The sequence below is a fragment of the Ailuropoda melanoleuca genome, chromosome 12 (genome assembly GCF_002007445.2).
Source record: "Ailuropoda melanoleuca isolate Jingjing chromosome 12, ASM200744v2, whole genome shotgun sequence".
Classification (NCBI taxonomy): Eukaryota; Metazoa; Chordata; class Mammalia; order Carnivora; family Ursidae; genus Ailuropoda; species Ailuropoda melanoleuca.
This window is the reverse complement of record NC_048229.1, coordinates 75,110,065-75,130,758: the sequence shown is the minus strand read 5'-3', so window position 1 is coordinate 75,130,758 and position 20,694 is coordinate 75,110,065. Positions and strand designations below refer to the sequence as shown.

General features: G+C 53.4%; 1 protein-coding gene across 2 annotated transcripts in view; it reads right to left on the bottom strand.

The window, feature by feature from the left end:
* Window positions 1-20,694, bottom strand: part of CMIP (c-Maf inducing protein) — a 129,375-nt gene that overhangs the window by 21,259 nt on the left and 87,422 nt on the right. For both annotated transcript variants that reach the window (XM_034639430.1, XM_034639431.1), the window contains 4 exons: window positions 19,946-20,026; window positions 13,950-14,053; window positions 10,135-10,239; window positions 3,410-3,763 (listed from right to left, as the gene is read on the bottom strand). In XM_034639430.1, coding sequence (XP_034495321.1) covers window positions 3,410-3,763; window positions 10,135-10,239; window positions 13,950-14,053; window positions 19,946-20,026 — 644 coding nt within the window. The remainder of the gene's footprint in view (window positions 1-3,409; window positions 3,764-10,134; window positions 10,240-13,949; window positions 14,054-19,945; window positions 20,027-20,694) is intronic.

Sequence of the window (20,694 nt, the reverse complement as noted above, 5' to 3'; positions counted from 1 at the left end):
AAGCGTTTGATAAAGGATTGCATGAAGAAACGTGTGAGCCGCACACAGTTGCCTCACAGGTTAAGAGGCAGACTCCAAACTCCTAGACACCCAAACCTGCTTAGTCTTGCTTCCGAGTCCACATTCTTTCCATCATACCACCCAGCCTGGGCCTCTCAGGGTGATGCTGGCCTGCGCTGCTAAGAGTTTTCCTTTTTAAGGGTCTCCGGGGAAATTCTCGGGGCTTATGTTACTCTTCAAAGGTGTCAGATACCAACGACGCACAGGCCTTCCAGTGGGAAGGCAGCTGATCAGGGGCTGTGGGCTGGGCGGGGCTGCTCACACGCTCGGGGAGTAGCAGTGCCTGCTCTCAGTGGGGTTCTTTGGCCCCCACACGGCTCTGTTAAGAGCCCCCCCCCCATTCCATATTAGATCCTCTGTTCTTTCCCTTTCACACGTAACTCTCACTGGCAAGTGTTCCAGTTGGTAAGAGCAGTGTACTCTCACCAAGGACCAGTGCTGGGCCAGCAGTGGAAAGGCCCTATGTCATGATACCCATTGTACAGACAAGAAAACTGAGGCCCAGGTGCCAAGAACACTGCCCCCAGTTACACAGCAGGCTAAATGAGATGGCCAGACGTCCTCAATTCTCAGATAACACACGCTTCCTGCGATCTGAGTGTGCACTGAATGCCATATTGGGCTTTTCTCCTCTCAAAGTGCTTCTGTTAAATTGAGGATTCATCTCACTCCCAGTGGTATCTTAAAATAGAGGAAACACCATTATAACCAGAAAGTGTAGTAACTCCCACTTGCTCAGTGTCTGCGCCTGCGAGGCGTCCACACTGCGCTGGTGCGCAGGGAATGTCCAGCTCACACTTGTGCCTGGAGGCAGCTATTGCTCAGAGGACCAGTAACTCGCCCAAGGCCACAAGCCTCTTCTGGCCTCCACGGCCCTGGACCCAGCAGTCTGGCTCTGAATCCGTACTTTTTCCAATGTACCATCCTTTGGAGCTGCGGGTGTTTGTGGGTCCATGTCTGAGGGCCTCAGATGGGCCAGCGACACAAGCAGGCAGCAGGGTTAGAAGAATTTATCAGGTCCGAATTGTGTCCTGAGCCTCGTCCCAGCCCCAAGGTGAAAAAGGCTTCCACAAGTATAACACTACTTTGTGGAGACCCCCGGGGCAGCAGTCAGGAATGCCTCCTGGCTCCCAGGGGCCAGCCCTGGCCGGGCACCTGACCCCCCCACGCCCTGGCAGCTGGGCAATGTGGGCAGACAGGAGGTCTGGAAGCAGACCAGGGAGAACAGAATCCACATTCGTGAGCGTGTTTTTGAAGAAGGAAAAAAAATGTGTGTCAACTGCATGATGAAATGCAAACCCTTAGTGCTTAATGAGAAATCTGAGTCAGGGCCCAAGCCAGCAGAAGGCCTGGGAGTTCCAGGTGTTTGTGGAGAACAGCTGGAGGAAGTAAGGGGGCAGAGGCGAGACACGGGCCATGGCCGACCTGTACCCTGGAGGGCCGATCGCCACTCCCGGGAGAAAGCAGGGGCTGCCCCTGGCTTTAAAGAGATTGACCTGTGTTCTCAGCAATGCCCTCCGAGCAGAATTTGGAATTTCCTTTGGCCGGCGCAGGGAGTGTGAGGAGGTCACTCCATGTGGCTGTGCCCTCAGCTGCCAGAACAGGGGGCGAGGCCAGAGCTGACCCTGGGGAGGCCTCACCCTCCCCTCTCAGGGCCAAAGCAAGGACAGAGGAAGTGTTTGGGGTGCTGCACCCCAACTCTCAAGCCACAAGAAGCCACTGCATGACGTGTGTGCCTAGGGGCTGTGTGTGTGTGTGTGTGTGCATGGGCGTGTGTCTATGTGTAAGTGTATGTGCACGTATATACCACAGGCCTTGGTTTTCCAGCATATGGGATACCCCTAGGCACCTCCCAGTCCAGGTCAGCAGCTCACCAGGCAGCCGACAGATGCCTCTACCCTGCAGCCCACGAGTGCACTCTGGGCAACCACACGCTCACGAGAGGCAAAGCAGAGGCCACAGAGCCACGCAACAACGCTGCCCAGCGCCAGGAGCCAGGCATGCCCCTGGATCAAGGGGCCCCGGTGCCCAGTCACTAGACAGACACCTTGCACTGGTGAGAGGGCACCACACCGTCACACCCACAATCCCTCTGAAAAGCCCCCCAGCTACCACGTACTGTGCCTGGAAATGCCAGGCTCTGGACTCACTTCTGAGAGCAGCGCAGAGCCCCGTCTGAAGAACAGGACTGTGGGAGCAGGGAGGGGAGGCATCTGCTGGGGTCTCAGACCAAGGAGGCCCCTTCATCCGGGCCTCCAGGGACCAGGTGCACCAGAGTTCGAGACGGGTCTGGGTGGTTCAAGTGTGAACGACAGAACTAGAAAGACCCTCGAGGGTCAAATATTAAGATCCCTTTATTCTAGAGTCACACAACTGAGGCTCGGGGAGGGGCAGGCTCGGGCCCGAGGCACCTAGCTCAGCGCAGCACCAACCAGAGCCGACCTGGGTCCCTTGTCTCCTCAGAGCTTTTCCCACCAGCCAGGCCTGCACGCAGACTGATCTGCCTGCCACACTCGGTCCCTGCTCACTGGGCAAGGCTGAGAGTGAGGGCGCTGGAACTTACATGAAATACACACATAGCACGTGTAGATGACGCGACACAGAAACAGTCACGTGCTGGCTCATGGGCATATCTGCACGCGCACACACAGAGAAACACACGTTCTCCATGCTTTGCGCACAAGTGCTCACACGCACACATGAGCACTCATAGCTGCTCAGGCACAGAAGCAGCACGAGCACCCAGACACACTCATACTTGTGCATACACACACAGGCACACACATATAGGCCCCTACAGAAAAATCCACATACATCCCACATCCCCCTCCTATGTGTGTCACACACACACACTTGGGGAACCACACACGTGTTGCATACCCACATGTAGCCAAAGCCACTTGAACACATATATGCACTCACAAACTCAGAATGAGCCCCCCTACCCCCCTGCAAAATAAAGAGACATTCGCACACTCAGAGACACACTTGGGTGCCCACGGGCTCATGGACATCCTGGCAGCTGGATGGAGACACTCACATACACATTCTCACCCTCATGGACACACCTATATATGAGTGCTTATGCACACAGCCTGCACGTGTGCCGGGTAAGCACACAGGAACGCCCCCACATACGTGCACACTGTTGTGTGCTGAGCACGTGTCACAGACACACACACCCTAAATGTGGGCCCTCACACCCTGAGTCTGCATCCTGTGTGCCCAGTCACATGTATGCACACCTCAATTGTGCACACTTACACATGTGCGCACGCACGCTCAGCACGCCCAACTGAGTCCCCCTCTCCCGCCCTACTGGTGACAGGCCCGCAGAGGGGACACTCACAGCAGCTTGAGGATTTCCACGTAGCAGCCGAGGGTGCGGTCGGCCTGGGGGCCCAGCTCAATGCTCATGGTGCTGCAGGCAGGGCTGACCATGAGGCAGTCGATGAGGTTGGGCTCGCTGTCGTTGCCTGCGCTGGCCGTGAGCGCCGGCTTGGCAGTGCTGGTGTGCTCCACCTCCACGTGGATCTCGCTGGAGGCCACGACCACCGACTTGAGCCGCGCCTCGGACAGCGTGGCTTCCTGAGACACCAGGTCTGGGCTGGGGTGCAGAAGGCGCAGAGGTAAGGTGGGCTTCCGGTCGCAGGGCTGCTGGCAGCCGTTCCGGATCTCCTTCAGGCTGGGGGAGTTGTCGCGGCTGCCGGGAGAGGCGGAGAGCGTGTGTGAGCCCGGGCCGCCCGCACGCGGCCCTGAGCCGTCAAACGAGCTGCAAGCTATAGTCCAGCGAGCACACTGGGCTCCACTGTGCAAAATGCCTCCCTGAACCCCCGTGGCAGGGCCGTCAGCGAGTGATGTCCCATCCCACCCCACAAGCGAGGAAACAGAGGCTCGTTCTGGGAGAGTGGTTTCCTCTGGGTCTCAAGACAGGGAGAGGTGGAGGTGGCATCCACACCTAAGTGTCCGTCACTAAAGCTCACGCTGTAGTCCCAGCACACACAAGGTGGTCGGCACACATTTGACGACTGGGTGAGTGAGCATTAATCTCTATGTGATACTCATGAGGCCGTGGCGGTCACCTCCACCACAAGGCCTTCCCGGGCCATCTATGAGACCTACTAAGTGCCTTTATTTCTGGTGGCATCCTGGAGTCTAGCTGCCCCTCTTTCCGCCTGGGGGGGCTCAGGCCTCACCTCCACTGCGCCATCCCTGGCCAGGTAAGAAGGCTCGGCATCCACTCTCCAGCTGGGAGCCCACTTCAAAGGGACCCCAAACCCCAGAATTCTAGCCTCCTGCAGTCTGCGGTCCTTCCTGTCCACCCCTGCTCTTGGCTGAACCCCCAGGTACAGCATCTCCAACCACCCGGAGGAACGATGCTTGTTAACAGGTGCTCACTGAGAAACGAGATCCATGGCATCACTGATGTCACGTCTGTGTGGGAAATGCTGGGCCAAACACAATGAAATCAGGCCTCTACACAGCAGGACTTGTCAGAGCCTTGAAGCTGGTTAAGGCACCTCCTCACTCAGTGGGAGGCTCATTAGAGTGAAGGCAACCCCAGAAATGGGCCTCCTTTTTTGGTGCTCCTGGGTGGCACAGCACTAAGGGCTATCACAGACCACACAGATATTCTGAGATCTCTCTGAATGGCCGGAATGACCCTCTCCATGTTACTGGTGAGGAAAGACACTCAGAGGTCAAATGTCCTACCCTCGATAACATGGTTTGTAAGTGGAGGGGGCTGGGATTTGAAATCAGGTCTCTGACTGCAAAGTCCTAGCTCCTCACTACCACAGTGGCTTCTAAGATCCCATATGATTCTGTGCAGATTCTCCTCCTCCACGAAGTCTTCCCTGATTGCCTCCGCTTGCCACCTTCACACTTCCATCCCTGAACTAGAGCTTTCCACTCCTGGCCGGATACCAGTATCCCCTGGGGGCACTTCTGAACATCCTAAAGCCCAATTCGATCAGAATCTCTGGGTTGGGAGATAGCAGTAACCTTCTGGGCTCCCGGTGCGTGCGGTCAAGGTTGAGTCCACTGCTCCAAGAGACTCCGAGCATGACAGCATGATCACAAACAGCTGCTGGCCCAGGCCCTCCCTAAATGTGCCACACACATGTGCCCTGTGCTTGCAAAGAGATGCACACGTTCCTTGCGCAGGAGGACCACGCTGAGCACAGATCTCAGATGCAATGCACCTGGAGGGCCCGAATTTCTCCAGCACGTGCCACAAGCCAGGCCTCAGCTGAGCCCACCAAAGATGTTTAATAAATACACTTTAAACTTTGCTGGGGAAGAACAAAACCCATCAACTAAAGTCCGAGAATTCAACGGCGGATGGAAAATTGTGTGTGGTCTGGGGTGCGGGGGAGGCGAGGGGCAGTCTATCTCCACGGGTTCAGAGCTAATTTGCTACCCAAATACTCAACACTCCATTTCCCTTTGTTTGCCTTTGCTGGGATTTAGGAGTGGATTTTCAAGGCTGTTTGGCTCAGATGGGTGATTTTCCAGCGAGCTATGCTAACCTGGGTCAAGCTGTCTGTTCTTCCGTGAGTACATCGTGTACCACCGAGAACACTGTGGACAGGCCCGGAGGACATGGGCTTTATCTTCCAGGGACTGACCACCAGGGTGGGATGGACTTGAGCCCGGGAAAGGTCTCCCAGCACTGCAGCCCTTATGATGACTTCCTGGAGGAACTAACAGGAAACTACCCTGGGCTCCAAGGGGGCTGGGCTGCTCTGAGCTGGGAGCTGGGACAGGCCCTATGCCGGAAGCGGCAGGCCCTGCCTCGCCCTCCCCAGGCCTCCACCCTGGGCACCTGGTTGCAGTCCGCCCAAGGTCACGCTTGCCCCCTCTGGTCCATCCTCCATGTAGCAGCAGCCAGGGGGGAGTCTGGAAACAGACAGCTCATCAAGTCCCATCGTAGTCTCCTAAAACCTACCGGCGACCCCAGTGCTCTCAGAATGAACACCCGTAACTGAAACACAGGGCCAGCTCTGCCACTCAAAGCATGGTCCTCAAGGAGCAGCACTGGCGTGAATGGGAGGTGGTCAGACAAGCAGCGTCTCAGGCTCCACCCGTGATCTGCTGAATCTGAATCTGCATTTTTTTCTCTTTTTATTTTTTTTTGATAATAATTTATTATTGTTATGTTAGTCACCATACAGTACATCCTTAGTTTTGGATCCAAGGTTCCATGATTCATTATTTGCGTATAACACCCAGTGCTCCATGCAATACGTGCCCTCCTTAATACCCATCACCGGCCTATCCCAATCCCCTACCCCCCTCCCCTCTGAAGCCCTCAGTTTGTTTCCCAGAGTCCACAGTCTCTTGTGGTTCATTCCCCCAGGAGCAGCCTGGCAGCGGAAGCTTGAGCTGCTCAGCTGTGCTGGTCCCCCCACAGCCTGGCCTGGCTGCTGTCCTCTCCAGCTTCATCTTCACTTCTCTTTCCCTCTCTCCGCTGTCACACTGTTTCCCTCCCTTCCTCCCCTGCAGTGGCCTTTACAAGGAGATCACCTGCGCATTCTGCAAAGAATGCGAATTCCTGAGCCCATCCAGGAAATGCTGTGTCCAGCAGTCTGCATTTTAAAAGCAGCAGCCTGGGGATTCCGAAGCAGGTGTTTAAGGACCACAGATAGAAAAGGTGACTAATGCCAACCCCATCTGCACCTCTGGGCCTTTGCACATGCTGTTTTCTCTGCCCAGATCACCTCGTCCTGCCTCTTGCCTTGCTGACAGACAGGAGCTCTCCATTTAAATATCACCTCCCTGAAGGATCTCTTCCTCACCTCCCCCCACAGCAGGAGTTCTCAACTATGGCCACACACCTGCCTTGCCTGGGAAGTTTAAAATGAAAAAACAACAGCCCAATGAGATCAGAATTACAGTGGATGGGGCCTAGGCACCCCTTTTTTCCTTTAAGATATAACGAGTGTTATGCTGATGTAACAAGAACTTGCTAGAAAACAGAGCCCTGACTGCAGCATTTGCCAGGGTCCTTGGTGAGAATACGCCCACCATGACTGAATCCAAACTATCAAGGTGCCGTCATGGACCATGGAACTGGGAAGTGACGTGCCTCCATATGCCAACAGGGCTCCAGCACACCCTGGCTGGAACTTACCCTGACGGTCAAGTACACGAATCTCAGGTGCCGAGCTTTGCGCACTTCGACACATTCCCTCATGTGACACCCAGCCGCCCGACCAGGATGCCGCCACCTCAGCACTACTGACATTTGGGGCTGGATTGGTTTCTGCGGGGGGCTGCCCTGCACACGGTAGCGTGCTTCTCAGCATTCTCTCTTTTCTCTTTGGCACCCCTCCTCCTGCCCAGGCTATGGCAACCCAAAAGGTCTCCAGGCATTGCTAGACACCCATGGGGCTCAAGCCGCTCCCAGCTGAGAACCACTGACCTAGGTCAACATGGGAAACATTTCTGGGAACCCGGAGGCTTCTCTCATGGCTTTCTGCCTAATGCCCCACGCCAAAGGGGCTGCTCTACCAGCCGCCGCCACCACATACTCCTCTTGCCTATTCTTGAAATTCCAGGAAAAGAATCACACTGTATGTATCTTTTAGGTCTGGCTTCTTTTGCCCAGTTTTGCCTTTCTGAGATTTATTCACAGTTTGCTCATTGTTCTTGTTTATCCATTCTTGTTGCTCTATAGTGTTCCTTTGTGGGGACAGACCCAACTGTCCATCCATTCTCCTGGACATGTGCAGGACATCGGCGTGGAGGCAGATTTTAGTTAGGGGCTGCTGGAACATTCCTGTACGTGTCTTCTGATGAATGTCCTCAAAGCTATGAGCAGCTGGGTCACAGGGTACGTGCATGCTTAGCTGATGTTCTGATCTTGTAAACCCTTCCCAGGTAGTGGACAGGCAGCCAAGGCTGAGACTCCGACACCGAACACGTTAATTAGGCCTCTGGCTTCCATCCTCACGGCTCTGACCAATGTGCACTGTAACTGCTCGCTTGCTCCCTCCCTACCCCCACCTCCTGCTACACTGTCCACTCTGGGGGGGCAAGGGCTCCATTGAGCTGGTTCACCTTGTGCCTTCAGCACCTAGCACACAATGAGCTGTCACTAAACGAGGGATGAGAGGATGAGAAGGACGAGAGCTGGTTGTTGCCATCCCCAGGCCCTTGTCTATGCAACAGTGTGCATAGTTCCTAATTCTGGTCCTTTCTACCTCTGCCCTTCTCCTGGGGTGGGTGTGGGGAAAGAGATTTCCAGAGTTCTGCTTCCTGCTCCTGAGTCAGGAAAACCTGCTCCAGGGCACCTGGACAGGGCTTTGAGGACACGGAGGGAAAATTCTGGGAGGTGCTGTTTCCTGCTGCTGCTCCTGCCCCCTCCCAACCCCAGGCCAGGCATCCACCGAGTGGGCCCTGGGAGGCCGAGATGAGTCACGGGCCTCGGGAGGAAAGGGAGCCTGAGAATGTGTGACACTCCTAATGGTTTCCCTGCTTCCTAGGGCGGCCTGAGTTAGAAATGTATGCAGACCCGTTCCAGAGCTACAGTGTGGGAGGCCAAGGGCAAGTGACTGTCCGTGTACACAGGGATGCTGGGATGGCTGCACAAGCCATGTGCTACCCTCTGACCTTCTGTTGCTTCCTTTTTTGTTTCTTTTGCTTTTAATATGACATACTGTAGGGCACTGAACAAGTACTTGAGAATGACCTGCATGACATCTTCATGTTCTGGCCCCAGGGGTACTATCACCTCCTTCTGAACAGGGAAATGATTCAAGAATGGACAGGTCCCCGTTGAGTATCAGGACCTAGGGCTAAGGACATTAAAAATTGTAATTCTCCCTTCTCAAGTCCTGTCATGAGAAAATTTGCCCTTCATAAGCTTTTGTGGCCCCTTCCCCAAGACCTCAAAGTACAGCATTTGTTTTAGAACCTTCATTTGTACGGATTTTCTCTGTGTCAGAATGCTCCACTGTCTCCTCTCAAAGGACTGAAATGTAGTCCTGCTATGTCCCCAGCTCTAGCTACACACAGATTGGTCCCCTGGGAGTTGTGCAGTGTACCACCTGAACAACTGGACAGGGGAGCTACAGCAGATGCCACCTGGTCCCGCACATCATATCCTCTCTAATGACCCCAGAGGTCACTGTATATAAAGTTCTACACAAACTAGTGGCGACTACGTCACTCTGCATCCCAGGAGTGAATCTCAGGAAAGAGTGGAAGCTGGTAAGTCACTACCCCAGTGCCATCATCCCTCAGGGGAAGGACTCAGACATGTTCCACACAGTCTCCGGGGAGGTCCCAGTGGGGAATGTGCAGGTGCATGCAGTGGTCATCAGACTCTAATGGCTGTCCTCCCTTCTTGGGTCCCCTCCCAGAGCTTCCTCAGGTTACTTCCCTAATAAGCTGCTTGCACCCAAACCCTGGAGGGACCCAAGGCAGTGGCCCTGCCATGCCCTTTTCTGGTCACTCTCTAGCATGTGGCTACATTTTATTGTTTTCTCAGCCTTTCCCCATCTGACTCGATCCCGCACATCGTACCTCATCTTCCCCAGCAGCACCTGAAACCGTGCCTGGCACACACAGGCACTCAAGAAATCCATGTGCACCACGGGCAAAATGAAATTCTGTTGACGAAGACATGGGGAAAGGGGAGAAATCCTCCTGCCAGCCCTTGTGCACACACACACATGCACTCACACCCCCCCCACGCACACCTGCACCTGTGTGTACGCACTCTCTCTCTCACACACAAGCCGCAATGTGTCACATGTGCCAGGTGGTGAGAAATCTTCCGAACCAAACACTTGCTCCTGAAGCCGAGGCAACACAAGAGCTTCGCAGTCGCCAGTGTTGATTCACAGTGTTTGCTTTTCCAGTAACATCCCCAGGTTTGGGGCCGGGAATCTGTGAGCACACGAGATTGGCAAACGCACTTGAGGCAGCCCCAGCCAACGCCACTCCACCTCCCTAGCCTGGTCAAGGTACAAGCCGCCCTTGCCGGTGACTCGGCCCTTCACTGTCCCCATCCCGAGGTGGTAGCGGGCTCCCGCGTAGGCCCTCCTGGGAGCAGCAGGGACTGACCTGTTGATGAACTCTTCGTAGCAGGAGTAGATGGCAGCCAGGCACACAGCCACCAGGTTGGGCAGGACCCGGGGGTGGGGGCAGTGCCCCGTGGGGCCGTGCATGCTGGAAGAGAGCAGAGGACGGGGTGAGCAGGCCGTTGCAGCAGTGGCGCCCATGCAGGGAGGTAGGGGGGGGACGGGCAGTGTGGTCAGGGTAGGGGGCTGCTCCAAGCTTTTGGCCGGGGATTTGGCAGCACCAGGATTTGGGTCCTGGCTCTGCCATGTACAGGCAGCGGAGAGCCAAACTCCAGGCCGGGGGCTCTAGATCCAGGGTGCCAGGTTCAAGTCCAGCTGAGCAGTCTTGGCAAACTACTTAAACCTGCCACTCTCAACTTGCTTAGCTATAAAATGGGAACGTGTGCCCCCCATGGGTGATGATAAGGACCCAGTTTTCTAATTCATGGAAAGACTTAGCATCCAGTAGTCATATATCCTGGGACAGTTGTATTTATGTCTGGGGGTTCTGGAATAATAATTCAAAATACCACAGTTTAGTCTCTAAGTGGCCTGCTTCGAAAGAAGAATGATTGTGGTCAACCTGGCCCAGCACAGGGTTGGGGACACATTTGCTAAGTCCTCCCTGAATGCCAGCTATTGGTATTTATTATGGTTGTCTCTGTGCCTCAGTTTCCTCATCTGTAAAATGGGGCCTATACTGCTACTCCCGGGCGGTTTGGAGCCTGGGAATACTACCTGTAACACTCTGGAAAATCATTGTGGCCACTGAGGATAAGAGAGGCCTGACCTTAAAAAAATTTTGCAAACCATCACTGGGTACTTTAAAGGGACCCTGAAGTCACCAGGGCTCCAGCGGACGGTTACTTCATTAGGATTTAGAAATGCTTTGTGAGTTCTACGTGAGTATATTTAGGAAACACATAAGCTTCAAAATGAGCTTAAACAGGCTATTTTGATTTTCTTAACGAGAAGAGTCGTGGCAGTGATCGCTAACATCTGCAGCATGCGGACACAGCCCCTAGCGCTCATCATGGGTATCAGCCCACTGAAGGAGCACATGAACCGGATGAAGTGGGTACTGTCATTCTCATCTTTCAGATAAAGAGACAGAAGCACAGAGAGAAAATTTAAAAATCAAAGAAAAAGTAACCCCTCTCCTCCAAAACATCAGAAGTGAGTAAGAACCAGAATATCTGGTTTCCTCTTGCCCAAGTTTGGGGGATGGCTGTTCAAGTGGCCGGTGAGGACTCCCCGGGGCCAGCGGGGCACTGTCTCCTGACTCAGCACTCGTACACCAAAGCTGTGGGACCCATGGAAATAATCCTGTTTTTTAGAACTGGTACCATTTCCTGAGTTCCTACTGTGTGTCAGGTGCTGTGCTCAGGGCTTCCTCATGTATCATCTCATTTAATTATGCAACAACCCCTGTGGATGGTGGAGTAAACAGGACCAGAGAGGTACAGCAATTGGCTCAATGTCACACAGCCAGCTAAGTGTCTCAGATCACATGTGGTCGGGAGGACCCAGGTGCCCCCCTGCCCCCCAAAGATGAGATGCTCGGGGCCTCTGAATACAAGTGGCTTCTCTCCAGGCATCAGTGGAGTGAGTAGTTCCAGGGTGGAGAGGAGAGCTGGCTGGTAGGCAAGGTGGGGAGGGGGTCCAGCTGGGAAACCCACCTCTGAATGAACTTCTTCACCACTTCCATCCCCGCATTGAGCTCGTTCAAGGCGAGGATGTACTCCTGAGTAAACAGCCTCAGTCGTGGGCACTTCCCAAAGTCCTGCAGAGAGAGCAGAAGGGAGAAGCTGGGACGGGCTGCAGAGGAGGTCAGGATCCCAGAAGGGGCAGTGGGACCCGGCTCTGCCCACAACTCTTGGTGTGGCAGGCAATGGGGAGACACCAGCCAACTCCTCTTTCTGAAAAGCGCACATTTTTCACTTCAAGAAACTGGCCTCATCACACTCTTGCTTACACCCTTCATGGCTGACCATGGGGGTCAGCAAATGTCCTGACACAGAAGGGTTTTCTGGTACTTGTAGCGAACTCACTGACATAGCACCGACGCACAAAGACATGCTCAGCAAACAGGCCAGCTGGGCTTCCCTCCTGCACTGCAGTGAGAGGGCCTGCGTATGTTGAGCTGGGGCTCCCACAACCCTTGGGGAAGCCACAGCTTCTCTTTCTGCAGCCCCCTCAGAGTTTCTGGGCCCGCTGCTTTCTGTGAGCTATTATCTGAGGCCACTCAGCACACCCAAGTCAGGAGATGCCCAATCTGGAGCCATCAGTTTGGGAAGAGGGCTTTGGGATTTCCTGGGGGTATGGAGGAGGCAAAGGTAGCCCTGGACAAATGTAACTCTGAGGGCCCCCAAACATCATCAATCGAAAAGATGCCTATTCCTTCTCCTGAGCAAGAGGGTAAGAAGGAGGTCCAAGAACCAGACATGGCCCCAGGGTGAAGATGGTTCCCAATTATGAGCCCCTCAGATGCCCCCTCCTGCTCTAGGCTGACCCCAGCCACCTACTTGGTGGCTTAAGGAGCATCTGATGACCTTGTTCTTTTGGTTGTAGAAAAAGCTACCCTCATACAGCACATGGAATCAAAAAGGCAGATGAGACAGATGGACAAGCTTGAAAAAGGCTGGCTGGACAGGTAATGGTGTGTGTGTGTGTGTGTGTGTGTGCGTATGTGTGTGTGAGAGAGAGAGAGAAACACAGGGTGTGGGAGGAGATGAGTGTAAGAAAGACATGGGATGTGGGAGGGTGTGTGTGTGAGAGATGTACAGTGTGGGAGGAGGAGGTGTTTGTGTGAGAGACACGGGGTGTGGGAGGAGGTGTGTGTGTGAGACGTGGGGTGTGGGAGGGTATGTGTGAGAGATGTAGAGCGTGGGAGGATGTGTGTGTGTGAGAGAGACACGGGGTGTGGGAGGAGGTGTGTGTGANTGCAAACCATCACTGGGTACTTTAAAGGGACCCTGAAGTCACCAGGGCTCCAGCGGACGGTTACTTCATTAGGATTTAGAAATGCTTTGTGAGTTCTACGTGAGTATATTTAGGAAACACATAAGCTTCAAAATGAGCTTAAACAGGCTATTTTGATTTTCTTAACGAGAAGAGTCGTGGCAGTGATCGCTAACATCTGCAGCATGCGGACACAGCCCCTAGCGCTCATCATGGGTATCAGCCCACTGAAGGAGCACATGAACCGGATGAAGTGGGTACTGTCATTCTCATCTTTCAGATAAAGAGACAGAAGCACAGAGAGAAAATTTAAAAATCAAAGAAAAAGTAACCCCTCTCCTCCAAAACATCAGAAGTGAGTAAGAACCAGAATATCTGGTTTCCTCTTGCCCAAGTTTGGGGGATGGCTGTTCAAGTGGCCGGTGAGGACTCCCCGGGGCCAGCGGGGCACTGTCTCCTGACTCAGCACTCGTACACCAAAGCTGTGGGACCCATGGAAATAATCCTGTTTTTTAGAACTGGTACCATTTCCTGAGTTCCTACTGTGTGTCAGGTGCTGTGCTCAGGGCTTCCTCATGTATCATCTCATTTAATTATGCAACAACCCCTGTGGATGGTGGAGTAAACAGGACCAGAGAGGTACAGCAATTGGCTCAATGTCACACAGCCAGCTAAGTGTCTCAGATCACATGTGGTCGGGAGGACCCAGGTGCCCCCCTGCCCCCCAAAGATGAGATGCTCGGGGCCTCTGAATACAAGTGGCTTCTCTCCAGGCATCAGTGGAGTGAGTAGTTCCAGGGTGGAGAGGAGAGCTGGCTGGTAGGCAAGGTGGGGAGGGGGTCCAGCTGGGAAACCCACCTCTGAATGAACTTCTTCACCACTTCCATCCCCGCATTGAGCTCGTTCAAGGCGAGGATGTACTCCTGAGTAAACAGCCTCAGTCGTGGGCACTTCCCAAAGTCCTGCAGAGAGAGCAGAAGGGAGAAGCTGGGACGGGCTGCAGAGGAGGTCAGGATCCCAGAAGGGGCAGTGGGACCCGGCTCTGCCCACAACTCTTGGTGTGGCAGGCAATGGGGAGACACCAGCCAACTCCTCTTTCTGAAAAGCGCACATTTTTCACTTCAAGAAACTGGCCTCATCACACTCTTGCTTACACCCTTCATGGCTGACCATGGGGGTCAGCAAATGTCCTGACACAGAAGGGTTTTCTGGTACTTGTAGCGAACTCACTGACATAGCACCGACGCACAAAGACATGCTCAGCAAACAGGCCAGCTGGGCTTCCCTCCTGCACTGCAGTGAGAGGGCCTGCGTATGTTGAGCTGGGGCTCCCACAACCCTTGGGGAAGCCACAGCTTCTCTTTCTGCAGCCCCCTCAGAGTTTCTGGGCCCGCTGCTTTCTGTGAGCTATTATCTGAGGCCACTCAGCACACCCAAGTCAGGAGATGCCCAATCTGGAGCCATCAGTTTGGGAAGAGGGCTTTGGGATTTCCTGGGGGTATGGAGGAGGCAAAGGTAGCCCTGGACAAATGTAACTCTGAGGGCCCCCAAACATCATCAATCGAAAAGATGCCTATTCCTTCTCCTGAGCAAGAGGGTAAGAAGGAGGTCCAAGAACCAGACATGGCCCCAGGGTGAAGATGGTTCCCAATTATGAGCCCCTCAGATGCCCCCTCCTGCTCTAGGCTGACCCCAGCCACCTACTTGGTGGCTTAAGGAGCATCTGATGACCTTGTTCTTTTGGTTGTAGAAAAAGCTACCCTCATACAGCACATGGAATCAAAAAGGCAGATGAGACAGATGGACAAGCTTGAAAAAGGCTGGCTGGACAGGTAATGGTGTGTGTGTGTGTGTGTGTGTGTGTGTGCGCGTATGTGTGTGTGAGAGAGAGAGAGAAACACAGGGTGTGGGAGGAGATGAGTGTAAGAAAGACATGGGATGTGGGAGGGTGTGTGTGTGAGAGATGTACAGTGTGGGAGGAGGAGGTGTTTGTGTGAGAGACACGGGGTGTGGGAGGAGGTGTGTGTGTGAGACGTGGGGTGTGAGAGGGTATGTGTGAGAGATGTAGAGCGTGGGAGGATGTGTGTGTGTGAGAGAGACACGGGGTGTGGGAGGAGGTGTGTGTGACAGAGAGACACGGGGTGTGGGAGGAGGTGTGTGTGAGAGAGAGACACAGGGTGTGGGAGGAGGGGTGTGTGTGTATGAGAGATCTGGGGTGTGGGAGGTGTGTGTGAGAGGTATGGGGTGTGGAGGGTATGTATTAGAGACGCAGAGTATGGGAGGAGGTGTGTGTGTGTGTGTGTGTGTGTGAGGAGAGAGAGAGAGAGAGACATGGGGTGTGGGAGGAGGTGTGTGTGAGAGACGTGGGGTGTGAGAGGGTATGTGAGAGAGATGTGGGGTGTGGGAGGAGGTGTGTGTGAGAGACGTGGGGTGTGGGAGCATGTGAGAGGTATGGGGTGTGGGAGGCTATGTGTGAGAAACGTGGGGTGTGGGAGGAGGTGTGTGTGAGAGACATATCATGGATGTGTATGTGAGGCTTATGGCCTGGGAAGGGAGGTGTGTGCCCTGGACAGTCAGTGGCTGGTGTGTGTCTACAGGACCGTGTGAAAGGGATGCAGGCAGGAGTGGGGGGTGGGTAAATCTACTTAACCGTAGGAAAAGGCCCCAGGCCCCAGAAGCGAGGACATCTCCATCTACCGGCTCAGCCTGAGCCCCCGCATCTCAGCTGATTAAGGGGCGCTGGGCAAGGACAGAGGGACTCCTGCCTACTCCAATGAGTGGCATTATTGGACACTTCTGTTTTCTTCATTTCCCCAACACAGCACATCAATAGAGCAGGTGACAGAGCTCAGCTGAGAGTGGAGGGGCACATCTCCTTGGTGGCTGTTGGCTCAGGGACTTGTCAGGAGAGGAGAAATATGGCCAGAAAAGGACCTGCGTCCATTCCCACACTCATGGGTGGGGGCCTGGAGGGGCCAGGGCTTCCGGGATGGCAGTTTTGTTCATGGGCTTCTAAATCTGTGGGCTGGGTTTTGAACAGTCAGGAGGAGCAAGTCAGTATGGTGAGGACGGTGACCAGCAAGACATCAGAGGGAAGAGTCACTGTCTCCAAACTCATGTGCCCTCTTCCTGCCCCCACTAAGTGGAACCCATTCAGTGAAAAGCAACCGGATCGGCATTGTAACTTGAAAAAAAACAGTGGAGACTTTCTTCACGGATCTAACGGATTCTTCAGGCCCTCAAGAAAGCTCTGAGGAGAGCACCTCCCTCCCACGCCCTCTTGCCAGCTCAGAGGAGCAAGCTTCTAGAGCTGCTTGGTGCTTCTTCACCTGGAGTAAAGAGGCTGAATTAGAGTCCTCAAGTCAATGAGGGGCCGCGTCTGCTTCCCTACCAGGATGATGCTCTTACATAAGGAGGGTAGCAGAAGCCATGGGGAAAGCTCAGAAGGAAGATACGTGCATGTGTGTACACAGATACACACCCACCCACCCACACATACTCACACGCACATACACAGAGCACTGAGCTAGATAAGTGAAACTTGACTGTGCTTCCAAACTGAGGAAGACATGTCAAGTCCCCTAGTGCCCTGGAAAAGGGTGACAGGAAGGCTGTGTGGCCCTCTCAGGGCCTCATTGTCTCTGCTGTGGAGTGAGGGCTGTAACCGCAGATCTCTAAGCCCCCTTCCACTTCTAAGGGTTTAGGAGTCCATGAAAACTGCTCAACTCAACCCTGTTAAAGATAACTGTCCTTATGAGATTTCTGGAGAGTCAAGGTCATTTTCTTGGAAATGAACATTATAGATGGGTCTGATGGCCTTTTGACATGTGGGTGAGGGACATTTTACCTCTTCAGAAAAGCTAAAAATCCCCCTCTTGGAAAGTAGGTGGTCAAATCACCCAGTGGTCCCCTCGGGACCTTCTTGCCTCTCTTACCATAAGAACACTCCAATGAGTGGCATGTGGGCACAGGGACCATGGTCATTCTTGAGAATACAGTTTAACAAATTGTTTAGAATCTCCAGGAGAACATTCTAGAGGACTGCTTCCATTTGTATCTAATTTTTATTTCAGTCCAGTGAGTAACACTCTGAGACTCTTCTCTAAGATTCAATCTATTCATCCATGAAATGGGACACACAATATATTTGCAGAAGATGCACCGTGAGGATAAGGGAAGGTCCAAAGTCCCAGAACACCTCTGTGGTATAGCATTTCCTCCAACTCCCAAATGTTCCAGTGCCCCCTTCATGAAAAACACTGCATGCGCGGGGAAGAGAAGCCACTGCTCCTGTGATGCTGACAGTCGTGTGGCTGGTGGCAGGCTAGGCACACCCACTAACCAGAGACTAGACTCCCCACACCAGCCGAGAGCCCCAGCTCAAAACAGTGCATCTGGCCCATGGCCGGGAAATAAGCTGTAGGGAGCATGAAATGAGTGACACCAAAGTTCTGCCATGCATCCTGCGCCCAGCAGAAGCCACGATCCCTGCCTCACACGCATCTGTTCTTCTGCGGAAGGACTAGCCCTCCTCTGTCCTATCTACGGCTCTCTTCTGACAGAGTTCACGGCATGTAATTAGACGCCAAGAGCAAAGAGCGACTGCGAAGCTTTATCGCATCCCCAGATGCTGAGGATCACTTGGGGAGTTCTTTAACCGTCAAGTGAGGATTCATGCCTGAAGGTCCCTGATCTCTGCCAGGCTACAACGACGCTATAAATTCTGCATTTGCCCTGTAGCTGTTCTGAATTTTATCCTGAAAATTATTACATGGCCCATAAAACCAATCAAACCTAAGGGAGATGTTGTATGGTTAAGCCGTGGGAGGCTGGTTTGCATTTTGACTTTTTTTCCCTCGGAAGGCAGATGTCCTAAAAGAAACCTTACTAAACGGCCTATTGATGACCATGGAATACGCAAAAATGTTCCTGTGCCCGAGGAGGCACGGGCCCTGACAGCATACCCTGGGGGTCTGGCTCTGTCACCGGAAGGTCCTCTGTAAAAGCAACTCTGAAATCTCTGCTCTAGACTCTGAAAGGGAACAACCTCACCTCCCACCACCTCCACAGTGATTTTAAAGTTAACAGTCAGAAATCCTTTCCTCTCAGAAGCCTGAAGCCAGACAGTGCCCCTAAAACTATAAAAGCCCAAATTAGGGCACAAATTCACACTCTCCACCACTACCATGGGGAACGTCTTTGCTAGTCCCAGAGAAAGAACTGGACGGAGTATTCCTCTCCCCTGTGTTCGGAAAATCAGAAATGCATTTATCTCAAATCAAGGAGGATCTCAGAAATAAGCATCAATTCAATTATGGTGTGAGACTGCCCAGGGTCGAGAATGGTAAAGAGAATCCATATGGCACCAGCACCACTCAATTTTCTAGTGGCTGCCTGGAATGCTGTGTTGAGACAGATTTGGAAGCTATGTCTGGGCTCTGCAGGAAGAGTGCTGTAATCGACTGATGATGTCTGCCGCGAGCGTGGGATGGGGCAGAATAGCACGAGTCATACACTTCCATCCGGACTGGGGTTGGGGGGTTGGTGTGGAGACACCGTTGTTTTCACATGCTGATCTTGACAGGGCAGGGGGCGGTCGTCGTGGGCACCCCACATCTGACTCAGTGCCCCCACAAGTGCTGCAATTACATAGATACGTCCACACCACCCAGGTGACTTGAGTCCAGGTTGGCGGACACTGGAACACTGGCCCTCACTTTCGACGGCTGCTCCTCGGCATCCCTCATCAGCACTCAGGGCTGCTCATCAGTTCCCTGAGTGACCCAGGGAGACTTTCTGGGTCCCAGCCACCTCTTCTGTGAAAGGAGGTCCCGGGCTTTCATAAGGGTTAAATGACATGTGACATGCCTGAGTGTCACACTGTGTCTGGCTCTAAGAAGGTGTTAATAAAAATCTGTGAACAGATGTTTAGTTATTCTCATTCCTAGCTGTGGCCCCTGGGGCCAGTGAGTGGACTCTGCTGAGCCTCAGTTTCCCCACGTGTAACATGGAGAAAACAATGACATTTGTTGCTCTCACTGAACTGATGAGAATGCAAAGGGGCCACGTAGACCACCAAGTCTATATTCAGACTGCCTTTGTTTCCCCTGATGTCTTTCTACGGTTCCAGGATCCCACTCAGGACACCCTGCTACAATTAGTCCTCATGTCACCTTAGGCTACCCTGGGCTGTGACAGTTTCTTAGGCTTTTCTTGTTCTTAATGGCCTGGACAGTTTTGAGCAGTGCTGGTCAGGTGTTTTGCAGAATGTCCCTCAGCGGGGACGGGTCTGATGCTTCTCTCAGGATTAGATGGGGCCTGTGGGTTTGAGAAGAAGCTCCCAGAGGTATGGCACCCTTCTCCTCACACCGTAGCAGGGTGCTTGCCCTCACATGACTTGTCACTGCGGCTGCTGATCATGACCCGCGGGCCACGGCTGCGCCTGTCAGGTTTCTCCATCATACGGTCACTCTTCTCCCCCTTTCCATGCTGTGCCTCTGGAAGGACACACTACGGACAGCCCCCACAGAAGACATGAGGAGCTCCACTCCCCCTCCTTGAGGGCGGGGTGTCTATAGACATTTGTGACTCTACACACGGGAAACTTCTCTCATCTCCCCCAGCCATACTATTTTTGTTATTTTTACTGTGAAAAGATTTCTTCCCATTGCCTTAAGAGAAGAAAATAGAGCTAAGGAGGACAGGCTGCACGAACACCCGAACTTAAACAGAATCCCAATCCCAGTCCCTGACTGTCAGGTCAGCCAACCCTGTGCCCCAAATCTTTGGGGAATGGCAAAAGGTTGGGGAAAAATGATGGACTGCTTTGTAGTCAGGGTGTCAGGGGAACTCACCATGTTATGCTTGAGGATTCTCTGGACCACGGGAGTGAACACTTCAATGACCACCATGGACCGGGGCCGCTCTCTGCAGTGCTGGGGAGACAGAAGGGCACGGTCAGCAATGAGCCTGGCAGGGTCTGGCCAGAGCTGATGCGGCCTCTGGAAATCCAGACCTGGCCCGTGGCTCTTGAAGTCTAAGACTGTGGGGCGCCTTGGTAGCTCAGTCAGTGAAGCATCTGACTCAGCTCAGGTCATGATCCCAGGGTCTTGGGATCAAGCCCCGCATTGGGCTCCATGCTCAGTGGGGAGTCTGTCTCTCCTTCTCCCTCTGCCTCTCCCCCGGCACATGCCTCTCTTGCTTTCTCCAATTTAATCTCTGAAGATTAAATCAAATCTTTAAAAAAAATAATAAAGGCCGAGATTGTATCAGATGGTACAGACAGGCGTCCATTTGGACAGGTCCTTATTTACTCCAGTGACACTTTGCAGCACTGAGACTCAGAGCGCCTGGTCTAACAGAGCAGTCTCTTAAAAAATGGATGCAAGAATGCCAGTTTAGCGTCTGGACACCAGAATCTTGAAAGTTCTGTGCCTTTTCAGCTGTTGGCTTTGATAGGTTGGTAGCACTCTGCAGGCCATCAAATGCACCTCTTAGATGTACTTTACTTCATCAGCGTGCTTTGTTTTTCACATTTAAATTGAGGGGCGCCTGGGTGGTTCAGTCAGTCGGGCATCTGTCAGCCTTCGGCTCAGGTCGTGAT